Here is a 17002-nt window from a genome sequence, read left to right as displayed (position 1 = left end):
AAAGTATCATATTCCACATATGAGAGAATCAAGGGATTAGCTAAAATCTCTTATCTGAAGCTGTTAACATATATTGAAGCTATAGCTGCAAGTTTCTCACCAAGCTTATCCTGACATGCTTCAATGTTTTAACCAGCGTGTGGCAGAGAATCATTATTTTTTTTTTAATGGTGGAAAGAAAAAAGTGCTTCCTTTAAAATAAACTATCTTGAGAATCATATTACATGACAATACTTCTACATCTTACTATAGCTGCACATACTCCTATTTGACAGGGTATCTTCCAGTGGCAGCAAGTTACATACATACCAGATGCAATGTCTTATACAGTATACTAAAAATGCAGAAAGTGTAGTTTGAGAATTTACCTTAGGAACTAAAACAGAATTCCCATAGCTCAGTTTTCTCCAGGGACACTGATGCCAAAGGACAGATTGTTTCTTGTCAGTGTTTCAGACTGATCTCTATTTGCAAACAGTGAGCAATGCCAAATGTAATTCGGTACACAAATCAAACATGTATTTTGTTATGCACTGTTTTGAATTGCATATTCAGGATAGAGAGGCAAGTAATGCCAAAAAAACATACCATACTTGCACATCATAAGAGCCATTTTCATAATATACTTGAACACTGCATAAAAATGCAAAGAAATAAAACAATTCTAATAAAATAATGAGCACCTTATGAATTAAATATGCTACACACTGGGATTTAAAAGAACATGATATAAAATGTAGACCAAGAGTATAAAGTGCAACTAAAGTTACAAATAAATAGATATACTAGATATACTTTTTTTTTTTTTTTTTTTTTTTTTAAGATGGTAACAATAAATTAACATTATTTACTGAATGCAAACAGGAAAGAGAAACATTTTTATTTTTCATTGAAAAAACAGAACAGCTTGTAGCCTATGATAATAAAACCACATTTGCTAGAAGAGATTCAAACTGAGTCACAGCACGAGCACTAGCAGTAGCAATTAATACAGCCATTGGCATGGCAATTGTTTTCTGAACGTTTACTTAAAAACAAGATGGACAGGAAGACAAGGTATAATTTAACTGGTAGAGTTACTTAATCTGATTCTAAGATAATCACAACACTGGCGAAACCAGGAAAGGAAAAGCTGTTTTAAGCAACATGCTGAAGAGCATGATCGTGGATAAAAGGCCATGTTGTACCTGACTGGCCAATACAGACAGCAGCGTACATGCCTAAATGATGTGGTACAAGGAAGATGAGGCATCATCGATGTATGACAGCCAGCTAGTAATTGAGTTCTCTTAGATTAAACTGGAGTGAAAGAGAAAATATATTCTGTTTTTTCCAAACATTTCACCTATAGCTGATTAATCAACTCTCTCTTCAATCAATATTTCTTCAATTCAAGATGATTTAAACAATAATCCCTATTACTACTCATTAATAGTTATGGCAGGTGCTAGGTCTGTGAAGGCAGAATAGGAAAGCAAAACAAGAAGAAGAATACTTCACAGATGAAAAAAAAAAAAAAGATGAATTTGAAATAAAGGATTGCAAAGGATTAACTTCAGTAGTTTATTATTCATCAGTATCTTGTTTTAAAAACATCACTCCTGCATTTTTGCAAGATTAGTTGAATTTATTTATTATTATTATTATGGTGATGGTGAGGTGAAAGTGAATTATAAGTATAATAAATCTCTACTTAAGAAGCTTATTCCTACTGTTATATATTAATCATGGTGCACATGGGATCATAACCAACTGCAAATAAGAAAAGGGGGGGGGGGAGGGAGAGAAGAGTTGAGTAGCTATATGCTCATGGATTAAATCACAAAATAAGAAAATGCCTTGGAGTTCCAACTGTGCTAAAGCAAAAGGCACAACAAGCTCTGGATATAAAATGAACTTGCATATTTTTTCTCCACACAGTTTTGTGCTAAAAGATCTTTCCATAAAAATGTAAAATAGAGCACTTACAAGCTCCATTTGAAGACTCCTCCAGTGGTCTGACATAATTCTGGCATCTGTTCAAACAGGTAGTTCTACAAATAACTGATGCTGTTGTCATCCCATTGAATCTGATCAGTGTGAGCGCTCCTTTGACCAAATACTCCTTTGCCCAAGTAAAACTGTCCAGCTGCCCTTAGTGCTTGTGACAGCTATGTGAGACATCCCTTAGTGAAACAGTCATTTCACCTTTAGCCAAGGCAATAACTAGACCTACAAGTTTCATCACTTCATCACAGCCCCAGTGGATGGGAAGTAAATTGGTGACATCTGGTCTGAAAGGGAGAACCAACTAAGAAATCTAAAGTTTCTACAGTATACATGCAAATACTGCAGCGAAGAGAGAGTTAAGCTTGTTTGGAATTATTTATATACACGTGTGTGTGTATAAGACGTGTAATGAAAAAATATGTTTATCTGGTATTATATCCTATGATTTCTGAATCACAGTTTCTATTCTTTGATGCATGCAGTTATTGGTTCAAGTAAATTTTTCATGTCTTTCAAATTAGATTACTGGACAGCTTATTGTAAGCAAAATAAAAATTAAACAAGAATACATAGCTTAAATCAGCGCACACTGCAATTAGCTGCATTAGAATACAGATATGAGAATCATCTGGATATCACGTCATCTTAACATGAAGAGTTAATTATCACTATTCCTAGAACACCGTCAGAAAAATGACTAAATACTCTTGCTTTTACAGACAACTTTTTTTGTTACACATCCCAGTTTTTTTAACCTTTTAGGGAAAATTTTCCTGCTTATTTGAAAATATTTCTTTGTAGGCTACCAGTCTACCAAGTAGTTATTTGACCCCCAAATAACTCTTAATCAAAGCCCACAGAGTGCGAAAACATCTTCTGGACTGTGTTCTACTATCTAGTCTGCACTATATTACATTTAAAACTACTCACATTGATACTGTTCAGTTTGTGAACATTGCTTATGGATAATCTTTATTTACAGTTGACAGTCAGAAACTATGTCATTTATGTCATTATATACACACCTTTTTAATAGTTAAATTACTTCTGTCTTGAATTATAAACTGAATAAACGAGTTAAACTGGTATGATAAACAAAGATTTGTGAGGGAAAGATGGCAAATTTTCAAATACAGGACATCGTTTCTTAGAACTGTTAACACCAGAAAAAGCACTTTGGTGCCTAACAGCCAGAAAGGGTTCTAACAATGCTATTTTGTAAAATAAGGGTGAAAATCAACTGTCATTTAAACACCTCACATGGGTGCTGTTACACTGCTGCTAAAAAGTGCAGAAGGAGAAAGATCCTTTTAAAGTGATTTTCCTCTTCTGATGTAAAAACTCAAAATGACCAATTCTAATGGTTTTTATAATTTGGGTCTCATGGTTCAAACATGCTCCACTTTCGAACAAGCTTAAAAACCAGCATTCAGCTTCCCCTTTGAAATTAAATAATAGGGTTACTCTGGCAAATATTACCCCACTTTCAATATTGAACCTTGAAACCCAAATTCTATCAATATAATGAAGCATTATCAGAGGGTTTTTCACAGTGCTTTACCTCACCCTCTCAGATCAACAAGATTAATTACTCAGTTACTTTTCTGTACCTCTTCCAATCATTTAGAGTACTTATTTTTATAGCATAACCGCATGCAGTTAACATCTCTCGATTTCTGCTTGATTGTGGTTTAATGAGAAAAATTCAAGACATCAATCTTTGCCTTAAGTTATTCTAGTTCCGATGTTCAAATGATCACGTTTACTGTCATAACAATCCTTTCATGAGACAATCTCAAAGCATTTTAATAACTTTAATAAAACAGGTACGAGCAGAGCTGCCTTGAGAAGAGTTCAGTTGTTTTCAGGCAATATTATTGGCAGCACTCCCTGTACACTAAATATCTCCTATTTGCGGGCAGGAGTAGCACTAGCAATCAAGCCAATGCAACCACACTGAGGTAGAAGTTGTAGATAGCAGCAACACATGCCAAAAAGAGTTTATAATCCAGTTTAATAAATACAATGAAGTATAAGGAACTTTGACACTTTAGTTTTCCATAGCAAACCAAGAACATTTAAGAGCAATTAACAGACATTATCCCATTTACTTTGAAAAGTTTTAACCAGGACAGCTTGGGGGACACGTTCAATTTTCCAAAGTTCTGAGCTTTTTCAAAATCTTTTGTTCTATTTTTCAATTAAAATAAGGCTTTTCAATATATCATAAAAACATGTCCTGCATAAAATTACTGGTGCACAACCATCTAACACCAGAGAGCCATTATTGCCATGGTTAGGACACTTAAGACTGCTGTTCATCCAGATGTTTAGCAGCTTAACATCTACCAGGATGGCCTTCACTTTTGTTGGGGAACCAATGAGCCACTGCGCTACCACAAGGTTTGGCTTAGATTCAAGGTTGGAAATCAGGAGAAATTTCTTCTCAGAAAGAGTATTGGAGAGGGCATTGGAATGGGTTGACCAGGGAAGTGATGGAGGTGTTTAAGGAAAGGTTGGATGTGGTACTTTTAGGGACATGGTTTAGTGGGTGATAATGGTGATAATGGTGAGTGGTTGGACCAGATGATCTTGGAGGTCTTTTCCAACCTTAATGATTCTATGATTAGATGATTACAGCCTCCAAGGAAATGCTGGGCTGGAGGGGAAGCAATGATTGGAAGTACAGGACAGAAGCAGCAGTGCTGGCACTCAGCAGTGGGTACTGGTTCAGGAGATGAGAAAACCTGCTCAAGAGCTACCACAGGTCCTAATGAGATAAGGTTCACCTCTTCTCTTTGGTTTCCCAACTTTTTGCCACTTATTAGCACCTTTTCCCCTTTCCCTTTGTCTTTACCAAGCCCCACATTCAGCTTCTGCAGCAGAGACCAATTTCTGGTTCCTGAGAACCACTAACCCAGAAGCTGAAGGGGTTTCAGAGAAATAGCCTTCCTATTGTGGGAAATATCTGTATGCCAACTCTCCCAGTGCAGGGACCACCATTTTCAAGTAGGGAGAGATGGGGGGCAGAGGGAGATGGGGAGCAGGAGTAGATGGGAACTCCAGCTTAAGAAAAGATGGGGAGCTCTGGAGATGCAAAAGCACGTGGGAACCTATCCGTGTTGCCACACAACCAGACATCCTCATGCAGGCACAGAGCATGTGCACAGGAACACCGCACTGCCACAGAGCTTTCTTAGTTCTTCCCACAAAGGACTGCCTTGGTCATCTTCCTTTCTCCCACATTTGTGTGCAACCACTGGCACTGTATGTTGCATTTCACATCTTGGAAGCTGTTTCCCTAAATAGTGACCTGGGAGATCCAAATTCAGGTGCTCTCTCTGTATGATTCAGGCCTGATCTCTAACATTTTAAGGAGCTGCTCTGTCAGGTTGTGCATGTGTGTGTGTGCGCAAATAAATCCATGCTATAGACTTCATATTCTCCCCACCTCTCAATTTTCATCTTGGCCTTAAGAAAATAAATAGGCTCCTGCAAAATTTCTATTTCTCAGAAATATTTAAAAATATATATATAATCTTGGCTTGATCTTGTCTAAATAAGTTCAGCATAATAGAAAATCTGTCATGAAGCCACACTCTTCAGGCACTTGCTATACAGATTTTAACAGCAAGAAACTCTTTGTATGCACATAGGCCATTAGAAATCATTGCAGTATATTATCTCCAAAAGCACATTAAGAAAACAATGTTTAATTCAAATCATGTTCACAGAGGAAAAGCTAATTATTCTTCCAGTAAAAAAATATGTAAGGTAAAACTGCATAATAATTCAATTATTAGACCGTTAAAAAAAAAAAAAAAAAAAAAAAAAAAGACTCATGCAATTAAATGTTATTTTTAATTTACTTGTTGAACGACGTATTTCCATATATTTGTTCTCTTGTTACCAAGGTATTGTACTGAAGATGTCAGTGTTGATCAGCTTCCAATCATCAATAGCACTTATTGCAATAGCATCCTGCTAGGAATGGGATTTTCTGCCTTTGCTGGAGTACGTCATTGATTTATAGGAGAGGAAAAAAAGTAATTAAATCATAAAAAGTGAGACCTGACTATGGAATAAAGCTTCAAGAAAGTGATTTTACTTTTGTCTTATGACAATTAGCAGTTTACAAGATGTTTTCTTGGATACTTACTCTCTTATGACAAAAATAAAATTCCATTGCAAACATGCAAATAGCATGCTCAAGATGCATGCAGAACAAAAGCCTAAAAATTATGAGGTATGGCTTCAAAACTTGAATAGCACTGAACTGAGTTGTCTCAATTATTTTGAAAGTTCTATAAAGTTGTATGTAATATGATAGATGTATAAAAAATATTTCCAAATACCTTAATAGGGAAAGAAAAAGCTTAATTCTTTTATAGCGTTCTTTTAGACTGTGTTGCAAGACTCTTGTGAAGAAAAATATATTTTCTTAGTGAATAATCTGGCACTGTCTTATACAATTTTACAAGGTTATTGGAATAGTCTGTATACATATGTGCTTTAATCAACCCATACTAAACATGTTTTCAAGGCCACTGAGTGAGCTCCCACTGTGTCAGTGTTGGAATGTGTCCACTCATCCTGCCTGTCATCTTGGAGGAAGCCTGAAAGCAAGTGTTCCTCTGGAGGGAGCCCCTCAGAACTAAGGAAGATCCAGTCTGCAACTTTTTTTCCTCCCATAGCAACATGCAAACAACAGACGAGTTTACATGATTACCGTTTTTGTTGAAATATGTTTAACAAAGAAAGTTTGACAGTCCCTTGTACAGCTAACTGCATTTCTATTTTCTTTTATGCATACGGTGTGAAACATAAACCACTTTTGTTTGGATAACTTCCCAATGGCTTGGATGCTTAAATTTTAAAATTACCATTGAGCACCTATTCAACCAGTAGGAATGCTTTGCAGAAAAAGTAAATGCCTGTCCCCTTTTCCAAACCATAAATACATTTTTGCTACTAATTTATTAGCATAAATTTTTGCTAATCATTTTCCCTACATAAGGAGCTTTTTCAGCTACAGATGAATCCAGGCAATGGATAATTACTTACTGTATCGGTGACTGCATTACATAGCATAAGATATATCAAAGACATAAGAAAGCAACCCATTTATAAATTCTTTGACTACATCAAAGACAGCAAGGAAAAGAGGAAGCCATCATTATCAGACTAATGAGGCAACTTTATAACATTACATTTAAGTTTTTTCACACAACCTGAAGCCGAGTTTCATGAAAGAGGAATTAGTCCCATTTTGAAACTGGTTTGTCTTTAATTTAGACCTGCGTTCCAGTTTTGTCTACTAACTAAATGCTGCTTATATTTACAATAAAAGCCTGGATATGCTCCAATTACTACTGCTGTAAATCCTCAAACAATTAAAGTTTTGCTTGTGGAGAAAGAAGGCAGAAGAATCTTACCTACAAGGGCTTCCAGAAAACAGCTGATTAAACAGTTAAATTTTATGAGTAGAAAAACACTGAAAAAGATTGCATTGGCCATTTTTGCACCCCTCCATATCTTTTTAAATGAAAGGGATACATGCTGCAGCATAGTTTCAACAAGTATAGTGAAACAACAACAACAAAAAAAAAACATTATTGCATTCTCATTGGTCCTACAATAGAAAAAAATGTATATATAAGCAGCAAGCAATCAATGGTTGTCTGAAGAACCTAACATTATACTCATAAAAATAATGCAGCACAGCAACAAGTTCACTGGAGTGCTCCCTTAACAGACAACATACCAGATGTACAGCTGTTTATCTTGCAAAAAGGAAATAAAAATAAAAATAAATAAAAATAAAAATAAAAATAAAATAAAAATAAAGGGGGATAAAGACTTTTCAAAGGATCTTTCCTTCAGCATTTAATAACTAATATGCAAAGCAGTCAAGGATTCTTGCATGAAATCATGAATAGCAATAGGTTGTTTTTCAGGGTATTAAAAAAGCTAACCAGATACACAACGGGATGCCAGCAGGCAGCTTGCATTAGACATAAAGCTTTATATTCCCACTAGGAACATACCTTCTCTGTTTTTGCTTTCCTGGCGTTATGCACAAACCTGCGTCCCAGCTTCTTGGCATACCAGATAGAGGCAAACATTGTAGTGATGAAGATTTCAGTCTGAATATGCAGCACACACGCACGCAGGAAAAAAAAAAAGAAAAAACACCCCAAAAACTTCCACCACAACTGAGATACAAATCTAATGCTGGTTCAGATCTCTCAACTATGCTGTTGCTTTGTCAGGTTCTCTCATGCTGCCTTCTGAAAAAAAAAAATTAAAAACAAGAAAAAGCACACACACAAAAAAAACACCCCAGTGTGGCCAGTCTGCAGGTGTATTTACATACTGCCAGCAGGAAGTCCAGGGTGAGGCATCTTTGCATCCAGCTCACATCCAGTCTGCTAAGTGCCTGTCTGCAGTTCTTTAGCACTGTCACCACAAACTACATATGTGTCAGTATGAAAGGAAGCTGCAGTAAACTACTGTAGCAGACAGCTCACCTCCTCTTCTCCTGTTCTGAAATTTAACTCCTTGGTTCTCTTCGATTTGCCAGCATGCAACAGAAGCAGCAGCAGTTCAAATATGAGATACACAGCACTGCAGGAAAGGAAGGGGGTACAGAAGTGCCAAAAATAGAAATGTGTATTAACTGTTAAGGTGAACGAACAGGTGTTGTATGTGTTCCGGTGCAATTAAGCTATGAAAGGAAAGTGGATTTTACTTTATTCAAGTTATTTGGGATAGATTCAGAGATTTTTGCTACCTAATTTCAATTCACAACAGAAATACATCATAGCTGTTCTGTTTATTTGCTGATGTCATACATGCTTTGCTAAAGGATTTAAGACTCACTTAGGGACTTCTGCTTTGCTAATAGCTCCATGAAATAGAAAACTGATTTTTTTTTTTCCAAATTAACCTTTAAATTCTGCCTTACCTAAGCATGCTTGTTCCTCTTCCTTTAATTGCAAGTTATTTTACATTAGGAGCTGAGAAGCGATTATGAATGCCTATTTTTGCTGTGAAACAGCAGTGTACTGCTTCCCTTATGCCACATACCTCAGCTTTAACCCCTGCACCTCTTTGCAGTTATAATCTCTAAACAATAAGCAGAAACATACCCTTTTGGCTCCACACATATGACTAAACAGATGTTCCTCCCAGCCAGAAGCAGTATCAAAGCTGCAAACTTACAGGGTTTATCACTGTGTTTTGTATTTGATAGTACTGTGCTTTATAGGGCAAATACTTCCCCTTGTCCTCCCACCTATGATTGTGGAGATACCAACATGCAGAAGAACCACTGCTGTCCTGTGTGCTGGATCACATTTGCAAAGCACATACGCAAGAGTAATTTCTGCTCTGCTTTTATGTGGTAAATAGCAAATCAAAATTAATAGAGGCACAGCAAAGGAAATATAGTCATAGCAATCTAATGTAGGACTCCTGGGGCCAAGGAAGCTCTTTATCTGCCCCAGGATTTTCAGCAAATGGCTGAAACTATTTTCTCCAGGGTGCCTGAATTCCAAAGGCAAAATATTCCACTCCCACTTAAAACTCACCCAGAGTTACTGGAGCTGGATGGCACAGCCCAAGCTTTGAGCCTGAAGACACACACTGCTCAATTCCTTTAAGACTAGAAAGAGTTCAAAGAATTCCTTCAACACAATTTAAAATGGCGAGTTGGTTAACTAAACAGAAATTCTTAGATAGTGACTTTTTTTCAGGGAAACTCCAAGGTATGTTAGCTTTTCGCCTGATGCATAAAAGCTTCTGACAAAATACTTTGTAACAGACAATATTTCTGGAAAGGAATAGTTTCTAATTACTGCCAATTCAGACTTTTAGTTAATGCTGGTAGTCAGTAAATTTGAAGCCCGAAGACAAAGTAAAACCATCTTTGAAACATAATTGCTACAGAAGAGCTATCTATCTGTGACACCACTCCAACTCTCTGAACTCTGGGCTGATGGTAAGAGGGTAGATTCTCCAAGGTAAAAACCCTTTATTAAACCACATAGCAGACTTGCATCACTCTCCACATCTGTGGGTTGTCAAAGTGTCTTATAAGGGAGTATAGGGAGCAGAAGGAAGGAGGAAAAATATGCCCTGAAAAACTGAGGCAAAACAAAACAAAAACAAAACATATTTTGTTTCTATCTGGGATTTCACTGTAAGGAAACATGGATGGAAAAATAAGAACGCCGAAAAGAAGCAGTAACATCATTACATAGCTTAACGAACACTATAAATGTTAATGTAAAAAGAACAGGAATAAAAATTTTACATATATGCATAAACAGTAGAACACCTCACCCACTCTGCTCCCATGATTTTATAAAGAGAATAAGTATAATTTGAAATCACTGCACTACAACCAAAAAAGGGTATATTCTCTCAAGCAACTATTTATATATTTTTATGTATATTCAGCTGCTAAGAAAAATTGAAGGAAACACTCATTAAACAATAAAATCTCACTTTATGACTTCTATCATCGACATTAACAGTTTTACTGAACTATTTATTCAGAAAAATAGGAACAATAAAAAGCCACAATTCATCCCACTTAAAAGAAAAAAAATAGAATACATTGTTCATTTAAGGAATAATGACAAAGCAATAGGGAGATAATTTTCTCCACCCACTGAAAATGTTAGATCAGGAAGCATAAACCTTGCCAAATACCTGATTCTGATTCTAATCAGAAATGCATTTTAACTGTTTGCATGCACTTGTAGATCTAACTAAAATCTACAACACAGGAATGGCCAGACTACAAGTCATTTTATTACAGCTCCATCACACAGTAGTCTGCCATACGTTGTCAATAGCAGGTTTATTAGGTCTGTACCGGTATCCAGGGATTTTAAGATTATTAATCTTTTACTGTAACCATAACAAAGTCTGCGTTTTACAGAAGTGCTACAAGCTGAGCTGCTTTAGAAGAATTGGAGCTCCCAGCTGTGGTCTGCTCATAGGAGTAATATGTACTTTAGCTTGCTCAGTGAAGTGCTACATTACAAGGGCAGAGAGATGCATGCAATGAATGGCAATATTATCGTAGACAGGAGATAATCAGTTAAAAGCAAATTTTACGAGGGGCTTCTTGCTGCGAATGAGTGGGTGGTTTTCAGTAAACCAAACCACATCTATACTATACATTAAATTGCAATCTTGTGCTTCTCTGAGAATCGGTCTTACCACAAGTGGACACATGGATATAAGCACAAAGCAACTACAGTGTTGAATCCTACTGTTGTTAATACATGGCTCCCCAACATTGCAAGCAACGGTGATTGATGCTCAGCGCTGAAACAGATGGTCATTTCAAACACCTTGCCAACTGCTTGTATGTGCTGAGTATCACCGGTATTTTTGCTGGTCAGGCTCCTCTTTCAATTTCTATATTGCTGCTTTACTTAAGCAGCACACGGGAAGAAGCACAGCTTCGCTTTAGACAAGGCATTCATCTTCTCTTGTTAAGGGAGAGCTTCTCGCAGCACGCAAGTGAGGTGGCAACCTCCCCCTCACACACCTGTGGTGAAGATAGATGTTAGCTGTAGATGGTGCTTCTCTCCTACCTCCATCTGAATATATACACACAGTAGTCATAAAATGCCCTGACAAGGCCCTTTAAAATACAAATACAGCTCAGTCATAAATAATGCCTTTCTTATAAGAATAGGGAGACAGATGAAAAGATTAGTCATTCAGGGCTTGCAGAGCTCTGCTGCCAGTGAAACGGACAGGAGACAGAACAAGTTAAAAAGGAAATAGCAAAGATTTAAAACATTCACTTTGCTTCAAGGCTTATATGTTAACACTCTGCATAGCTGTGGATACAGGAACAGAGATGATGATATGAAACTAAGTTAGATTTTATTTTATTTTTAGTATTAGGCAGGAAGAGATACTGATTTGGCTGACTGTACAAGCAATCATTCCCCATCCCTAACATATCCAATTATCTTAGAGTTACATGATGCCAAGACACAACATTTTATGACCAGAATACTAGAAAAGACATGAACCTTAATTTCTGCTATTCCATCTATCCAGAAGTTAATTTTTTTAAGCATTCAAACCTTACAGAAGTTCAAGTAAATGGAAGTCCCAGGGTTTAGTAGGGACCTGATTTTTCCTTCTTTGCTATGAACAGAAACCTCATCAGACAAACGTTCCTCCTACTACTGCAACAGGCAATATTATTATGGGAAATCCATGTCCACTCTGACAAAAGGGGCAGTCAACCCAATCAGCAACACCAAAAGCCTTTCTGATTTCTCTCCTGGTGAGGGTAAAACCCACTCTGTTACAGTCACAATACAGATAGAAGATTAGTTTCTACTTGTATTTTCTTCCAGTTATGATGTTTCATAACAGATTTATTTATTTTGTAATAAAAAATATATAAAATTCTATCACTTAGGCCTGAATTTTAAAGATGGGAAAACTGGGTTACTTGAAAGTTAAATGCTTCTTTGAAGCATCTACGCCAATGGCTGCAATAGAGCTTAGCAATTCTGAGAACAGTCAGATACTCTGATAAACAAAGGTTGCAGAGAAGGGAATTTAAAACAAAACAAACAAACAAAAAAATGAAGGAAGATGGGATAGAAATAGGAAAAGAGTGAAAATTAAATTCTGTATATTAAGGATGGGAAAGATGCAAACTCTGCTCTTCCAATTTCAGTTTTTCTAGCTTATCTAATTTCCTTAATAATTCTTGTGCCAAATGTTTTCTCTTTAGAAATTACCTCTTCTGAAACTCAGCTGTGACATTACAAATTTGCTCCGGTCTAATTTGCCCCTTAAAACATGGGATACTGCATGCAGACATCTCCTGTCACTTTTTTCTGAATTATGGCAGAATTGCCATCTAGCAGAGGGCATGAAGAATTCCATGCACAAGGTCACAGAGCAGTAAAGAAAGAAAACGCAAGCACTTTCCCTGCAGATCTCCTTTAAGTGTGAGGCCCTAAGAATTGTCAACATGCCCTCTGCCACGCAGTTATCACTTTGGTTTTTCAACTCTTCTATTATTTGATGTTGTAGATACACTCAACTTGCTTGACACTAAGGGGCATGCTTCAGTGATGGGACTCAGTAGGTCAGATAGATGGATGGACTTGATGAACCTGAAAGTCTTTTCCAACCTAGATGACTCCATGATGTATGGTGCAACAGGTCAAGAGGAGAGAGGATGAGGTGTTGTGCTCCCTAACTACATGAATGAGAGCTTTAACTTGAAGTACATGAAATGGAAGCAAAATGAGTAAGCACAAAACACTGAGAATCAGCATATCCCTGCACAGAGGGATGTATTTTAACACTACACAATACAATGGTATAAGAGACAATGATTTAAATTTAGCCAGTTCTTTTCCCTCTTTTATTTGTTAAGCTTTGGAATGGAGACAGACTTAATTATGGTACTTAATTTTGATTTTAGAAATTGATTTTCCACTCTAGTTTCTGCTGGTGCATAGGAAACTCTAGTGAGTCACACAAGTGATACAACAACCATTAGCAGCCTTAAAAATAAACATTAAGAATTCCACTTTATTCTTATCTTGGCTCCAGTTCTGTACAAATTGTTTCTTCATTCAGTTTTCTGTTAGAAATTTTAAAGTTTCTTCCTGTGATTTTTAGAAATCACAATGAAAATGGTGTATAAAATCCTCAGATATGCCATTGTGCTGCTCAGTTTCTTGTATCAAATCAAATCACAGTGTATATAGTACAGTTACATATCTGCATGGCAAGTAGTCCTACAGGAAATAATATAAAATACAAAAATTATCCTTAGGGAGAGAAAAAGAAAGAAGGGACTACATTCTGCAAGTTGTGTTTATGTGTGTTACCAGTGCATTTTGCAAAGGACTTACTAAATATAATCCTGAACAAAAGTGAATCTAGCGTGGAAACACTTTTACTGCTGCACTGTGTGTATCTCTCCCATCCTGTAGTATTTAAGGACCTTTGTTTTCTTTGCATTTGTTAGTAACTCTGTGGAATATTATTTCTATTTCAGAAGGGGAAGAAAGAAGGCACAAAGAGTGAGTTGGTAACAGCCATGCTGGAGGCTGGAGCATCTGCACAAACTCCTCTCTCACTCAGCACATGGCCACAGTGTTTGCCATGGCCAAAGCCAAAGTGAGGTAACTTGCACTGTCCTAAGTGCCAGGACTAACCACACTCAGACCTGCACCAGTCCATCTTCTGTCTGTCCAGAGCAGGTGAACTGGCAACATCCATTTACCTACCCACAAAGACCACTGAGATATACCCTCTCTGTAGTTTCATATAACAGCAAGTGGGACAGCCTTTAATGAGCTGTTATAACCATTACTAATTAAAACAAAACAACCACAACAAAAGAACAGCCAAACACACACACACAGAGAACATTTGCAGACACAAGCATGGGAATATAAATCATCCTATGATAAATATTATTTTATTCCTGGATAATTATACAGGCTGCCTTCTCTTTCAAAGCCCTCCTTAAATCTCACTTTCACTTTATCAGCCCCAAGAGCAAAATTTAAAAGTCATCTGAAGCAGAATCACAAGTTACAGCCATTGTATCAGGGAAACACATGGTCTCCTTTGGCCAAGCTCCATTTAACAGTTCAAGGTGAATGTGCTGAGCCCTTGTCCCAGTACCATACTCTCCAGAAAACCCTTGTGCCTAAGAACCCAGGTTTCACTGAAACACAAGATGAAGAAGAACTACTTATGATGAATTCAAATAAGATTGGGAAGAAGTGAGCTACCAACTAACCTTACACCCCCACCTTATCACAGGTGAGCATGTTCATACTCCCATGGGCTGAGCCCATTCTGTGCTCTTCTGAGCAGCAGCAGAGCCCACACACATTGATCCATTCAGCAAGGCCAGGCTGCCTTGGGCCACTCTCTGAGCCCTGACCTGCCCAAAGCAAGTCACTGATCCCAGCTTAGATCCCTCCCCCCCTCTCTCCAGCTATATTCTGCCACTGACTGGGCTGCTCCCACCTGAGCAGCCTCTTCCACCCCTTCCTCTCTAGGGCCTCCCACCTGGCCTTTAAATGCTTCTTCAAGAACATAACCCATGTGCTGAGAACAAAGCCATACAACAGGTACTGACTTATGCCCCTTTTCATTGCATCTCTGTCTCTTCACCTCTGCACTCAGCTTTCCCAGGCTGTGATCCACACTCAGGTATGCACCCTCACACCCTAAGTCCCACAGGGAGAGGCCCTACAGTTCAGAATCTCTTGGGAAGTCAGAAGTTATCACAGAGGTAAATCACTGAACTTTGCTGAACTCTTGAGGTGCTGAACCCAGGTTTAAAAAGCAATGCATTCTCACTAAAATGAGAAAGACAGACAGGGAAAAGGCTCTGCTTAGTTCCTCCAAATACAAGATGGTCTATGTATGACAGCCAAACAGCAACAGAAGTCTTCATCCATGACTGGCAACAACTCCTGCTTCTTGTGTGCAGAGACAAGAGCTCTCTGTGCTTGTGGAACTGACTCGCCACCAGTTCGTCGCTTGAGCACAGCTCGAACTGCAGCAGAACCAACACAGGGTTTTCTGCCTTAATTCTGCCACAGCTCTTCTGCATGAGCTTAATTATTCTTTGCAAGCCAGCTGCTCGCTCTTCAAATGAAAAGAATAATGCTCTACCGCACTGGGACAGACTAAAGATAAAAGTATTAACAAATGTGAAGTAATGCGATAGAGAGCATTATAAGAAAAGGGAGCATCTACCCCCACACTGGCTTATGCAGAACCATAGAGAAGCCTGCAGAAAGGTCTCTGTGAGTCCGTAACAAAACTGATTACACAAATGGCTCATTGTAATGTGACACATGAAAAAGTCTATTTTGGCAATAACAGTAATAAATGGTGGTGTTATACCTCCTTTGACCGGAAAGAGAAAAGAACTGTAAAGGAATATAAGGTCAAAGAAAAGAACATACTTTTCTTTCATATATGAGAAGATCTTCAGAAGAACAGTATATTGCAAAGAATAAAATATAAACGGTATGTTTCCCCATCTAAAACATATTCCAATAAATTAATTACATGCTAAAATAAGCTAAGATAAAATTTACTGTACTGTTTTCTTAATCAATACCATCCAAGTGCTACCCCAGCCCTTTTTATTCCCATTCCTTAGGACAAACATGAGAAATGCAGATGTAGAGGTAATTTTTTGTTGTTGTTCCAGAGGACTGTAGCACTTTGAAAATCAGAGGAAAAATTGTGGCAGCATATGAATAGTGGAATATACTTTGATAACAGACGGCCTAGAGTTGATCAAAAAATTCCTAAAAAATTGTTATAGCTTTTTAGGACAACAAGTAGCATTTTTTGAATGCCTTGAAGTTTTTAAATTTAAGCAGAGTGTTTCAAGAAAACAGAAACTTTCTGAGTTGTCTAACCAGTGGAAAATTGAGAAAGTGTTCCTTGAAATTGTCAAAATATTTGTCTTTCTTTTTCATCAAAAATCAGAACATTTCAGCCCGCTCCCGGGCTGTCAATACTGCTGTCTAAATTACATTTACATTTAACTTTCCCCTGGGATCCCAGTCAACAGATATTTTTAAAATTTCTTTTCTGCACATCTCCTTGAAAATACTTTCTTTCAATTCATGCATTTAGTAGACTTAAAGATTCTCCCACACCTTTCTGCAAATTGTTTTTTGCCTTCTTACATTGGTTGCCTTCTTATATGTCACCCAGACTTCATGAAGACACTATAATGAACTTACCTGAACTTTTAGAAAAGCATCATAAGGAGGGAAAGCACCACAAAAGCAAGTAATTAACTGCGTTCCATTTTTCAGGTATAGCAGTAAGCACTATATTTCATGTCTAGACCTCCCAGAAACAGAATACAAGAGGAATGAGAAATTGTTTCCCAGCACTCCTCCCTCACAGCTAAGTACACAGATTTAATACACCCAACTTTTTACAACTCATCCTT

General features: G+C 37.4%; 1 protein-coding gene across 29 annotated transcripts in view; it reads right to left on the bottom strand.

The window, feature by feature from the left end:
• Window positions 1-17002, bottom strand: part of DLG2 (discs large MAGUK scaffold protein 2) — a 1031289-nt gene that overhangs the window by 510122 nt on the left and 504165 nt on the right. The window contains exon 1 of one of the 29 annotated variants that reach the window (XM_027462547.3): window positions 8037-8467. The exons of 27 other annotated variants lie outside the window; for them this stretch is intronic. In XM_027462547.3, coding sequence (XP_027318348.1) covers window positions 8037-8114 — 78 coding nt within the window. In that variant the 5' untranslated portion in view covers window positions 8115-8467. Of the gene's footprint in view, window positions 1-8036; window positions 8468-17002 lie in introns of those variants that run through there. One more of the 29 variants, XM_038177441.2, reaches the window with a different exon arrangement.

The sequence above is a fragment of the Anas platyrhynchos genome, chromosome 1 (assembly GCF_047663525.1).
Source record: "Anas platyrhynchos isolate ZD024472 breed Pekin duck chromosome 1, IASCAAS_PekinDuck_T2T, whole genome shotgun sequence".
Taxonomy (NCBI): domain Eukaryota; kingdom Metazoa; phylum Chordata; class Aves; order Anseriformes; family Anatidae; genus Anas; species Anas platyrhynchos.
Note: the sequence above shows the minus strand (reverse complement) of the source record. Positions and strands in the feature narration are given on the sequence as shown.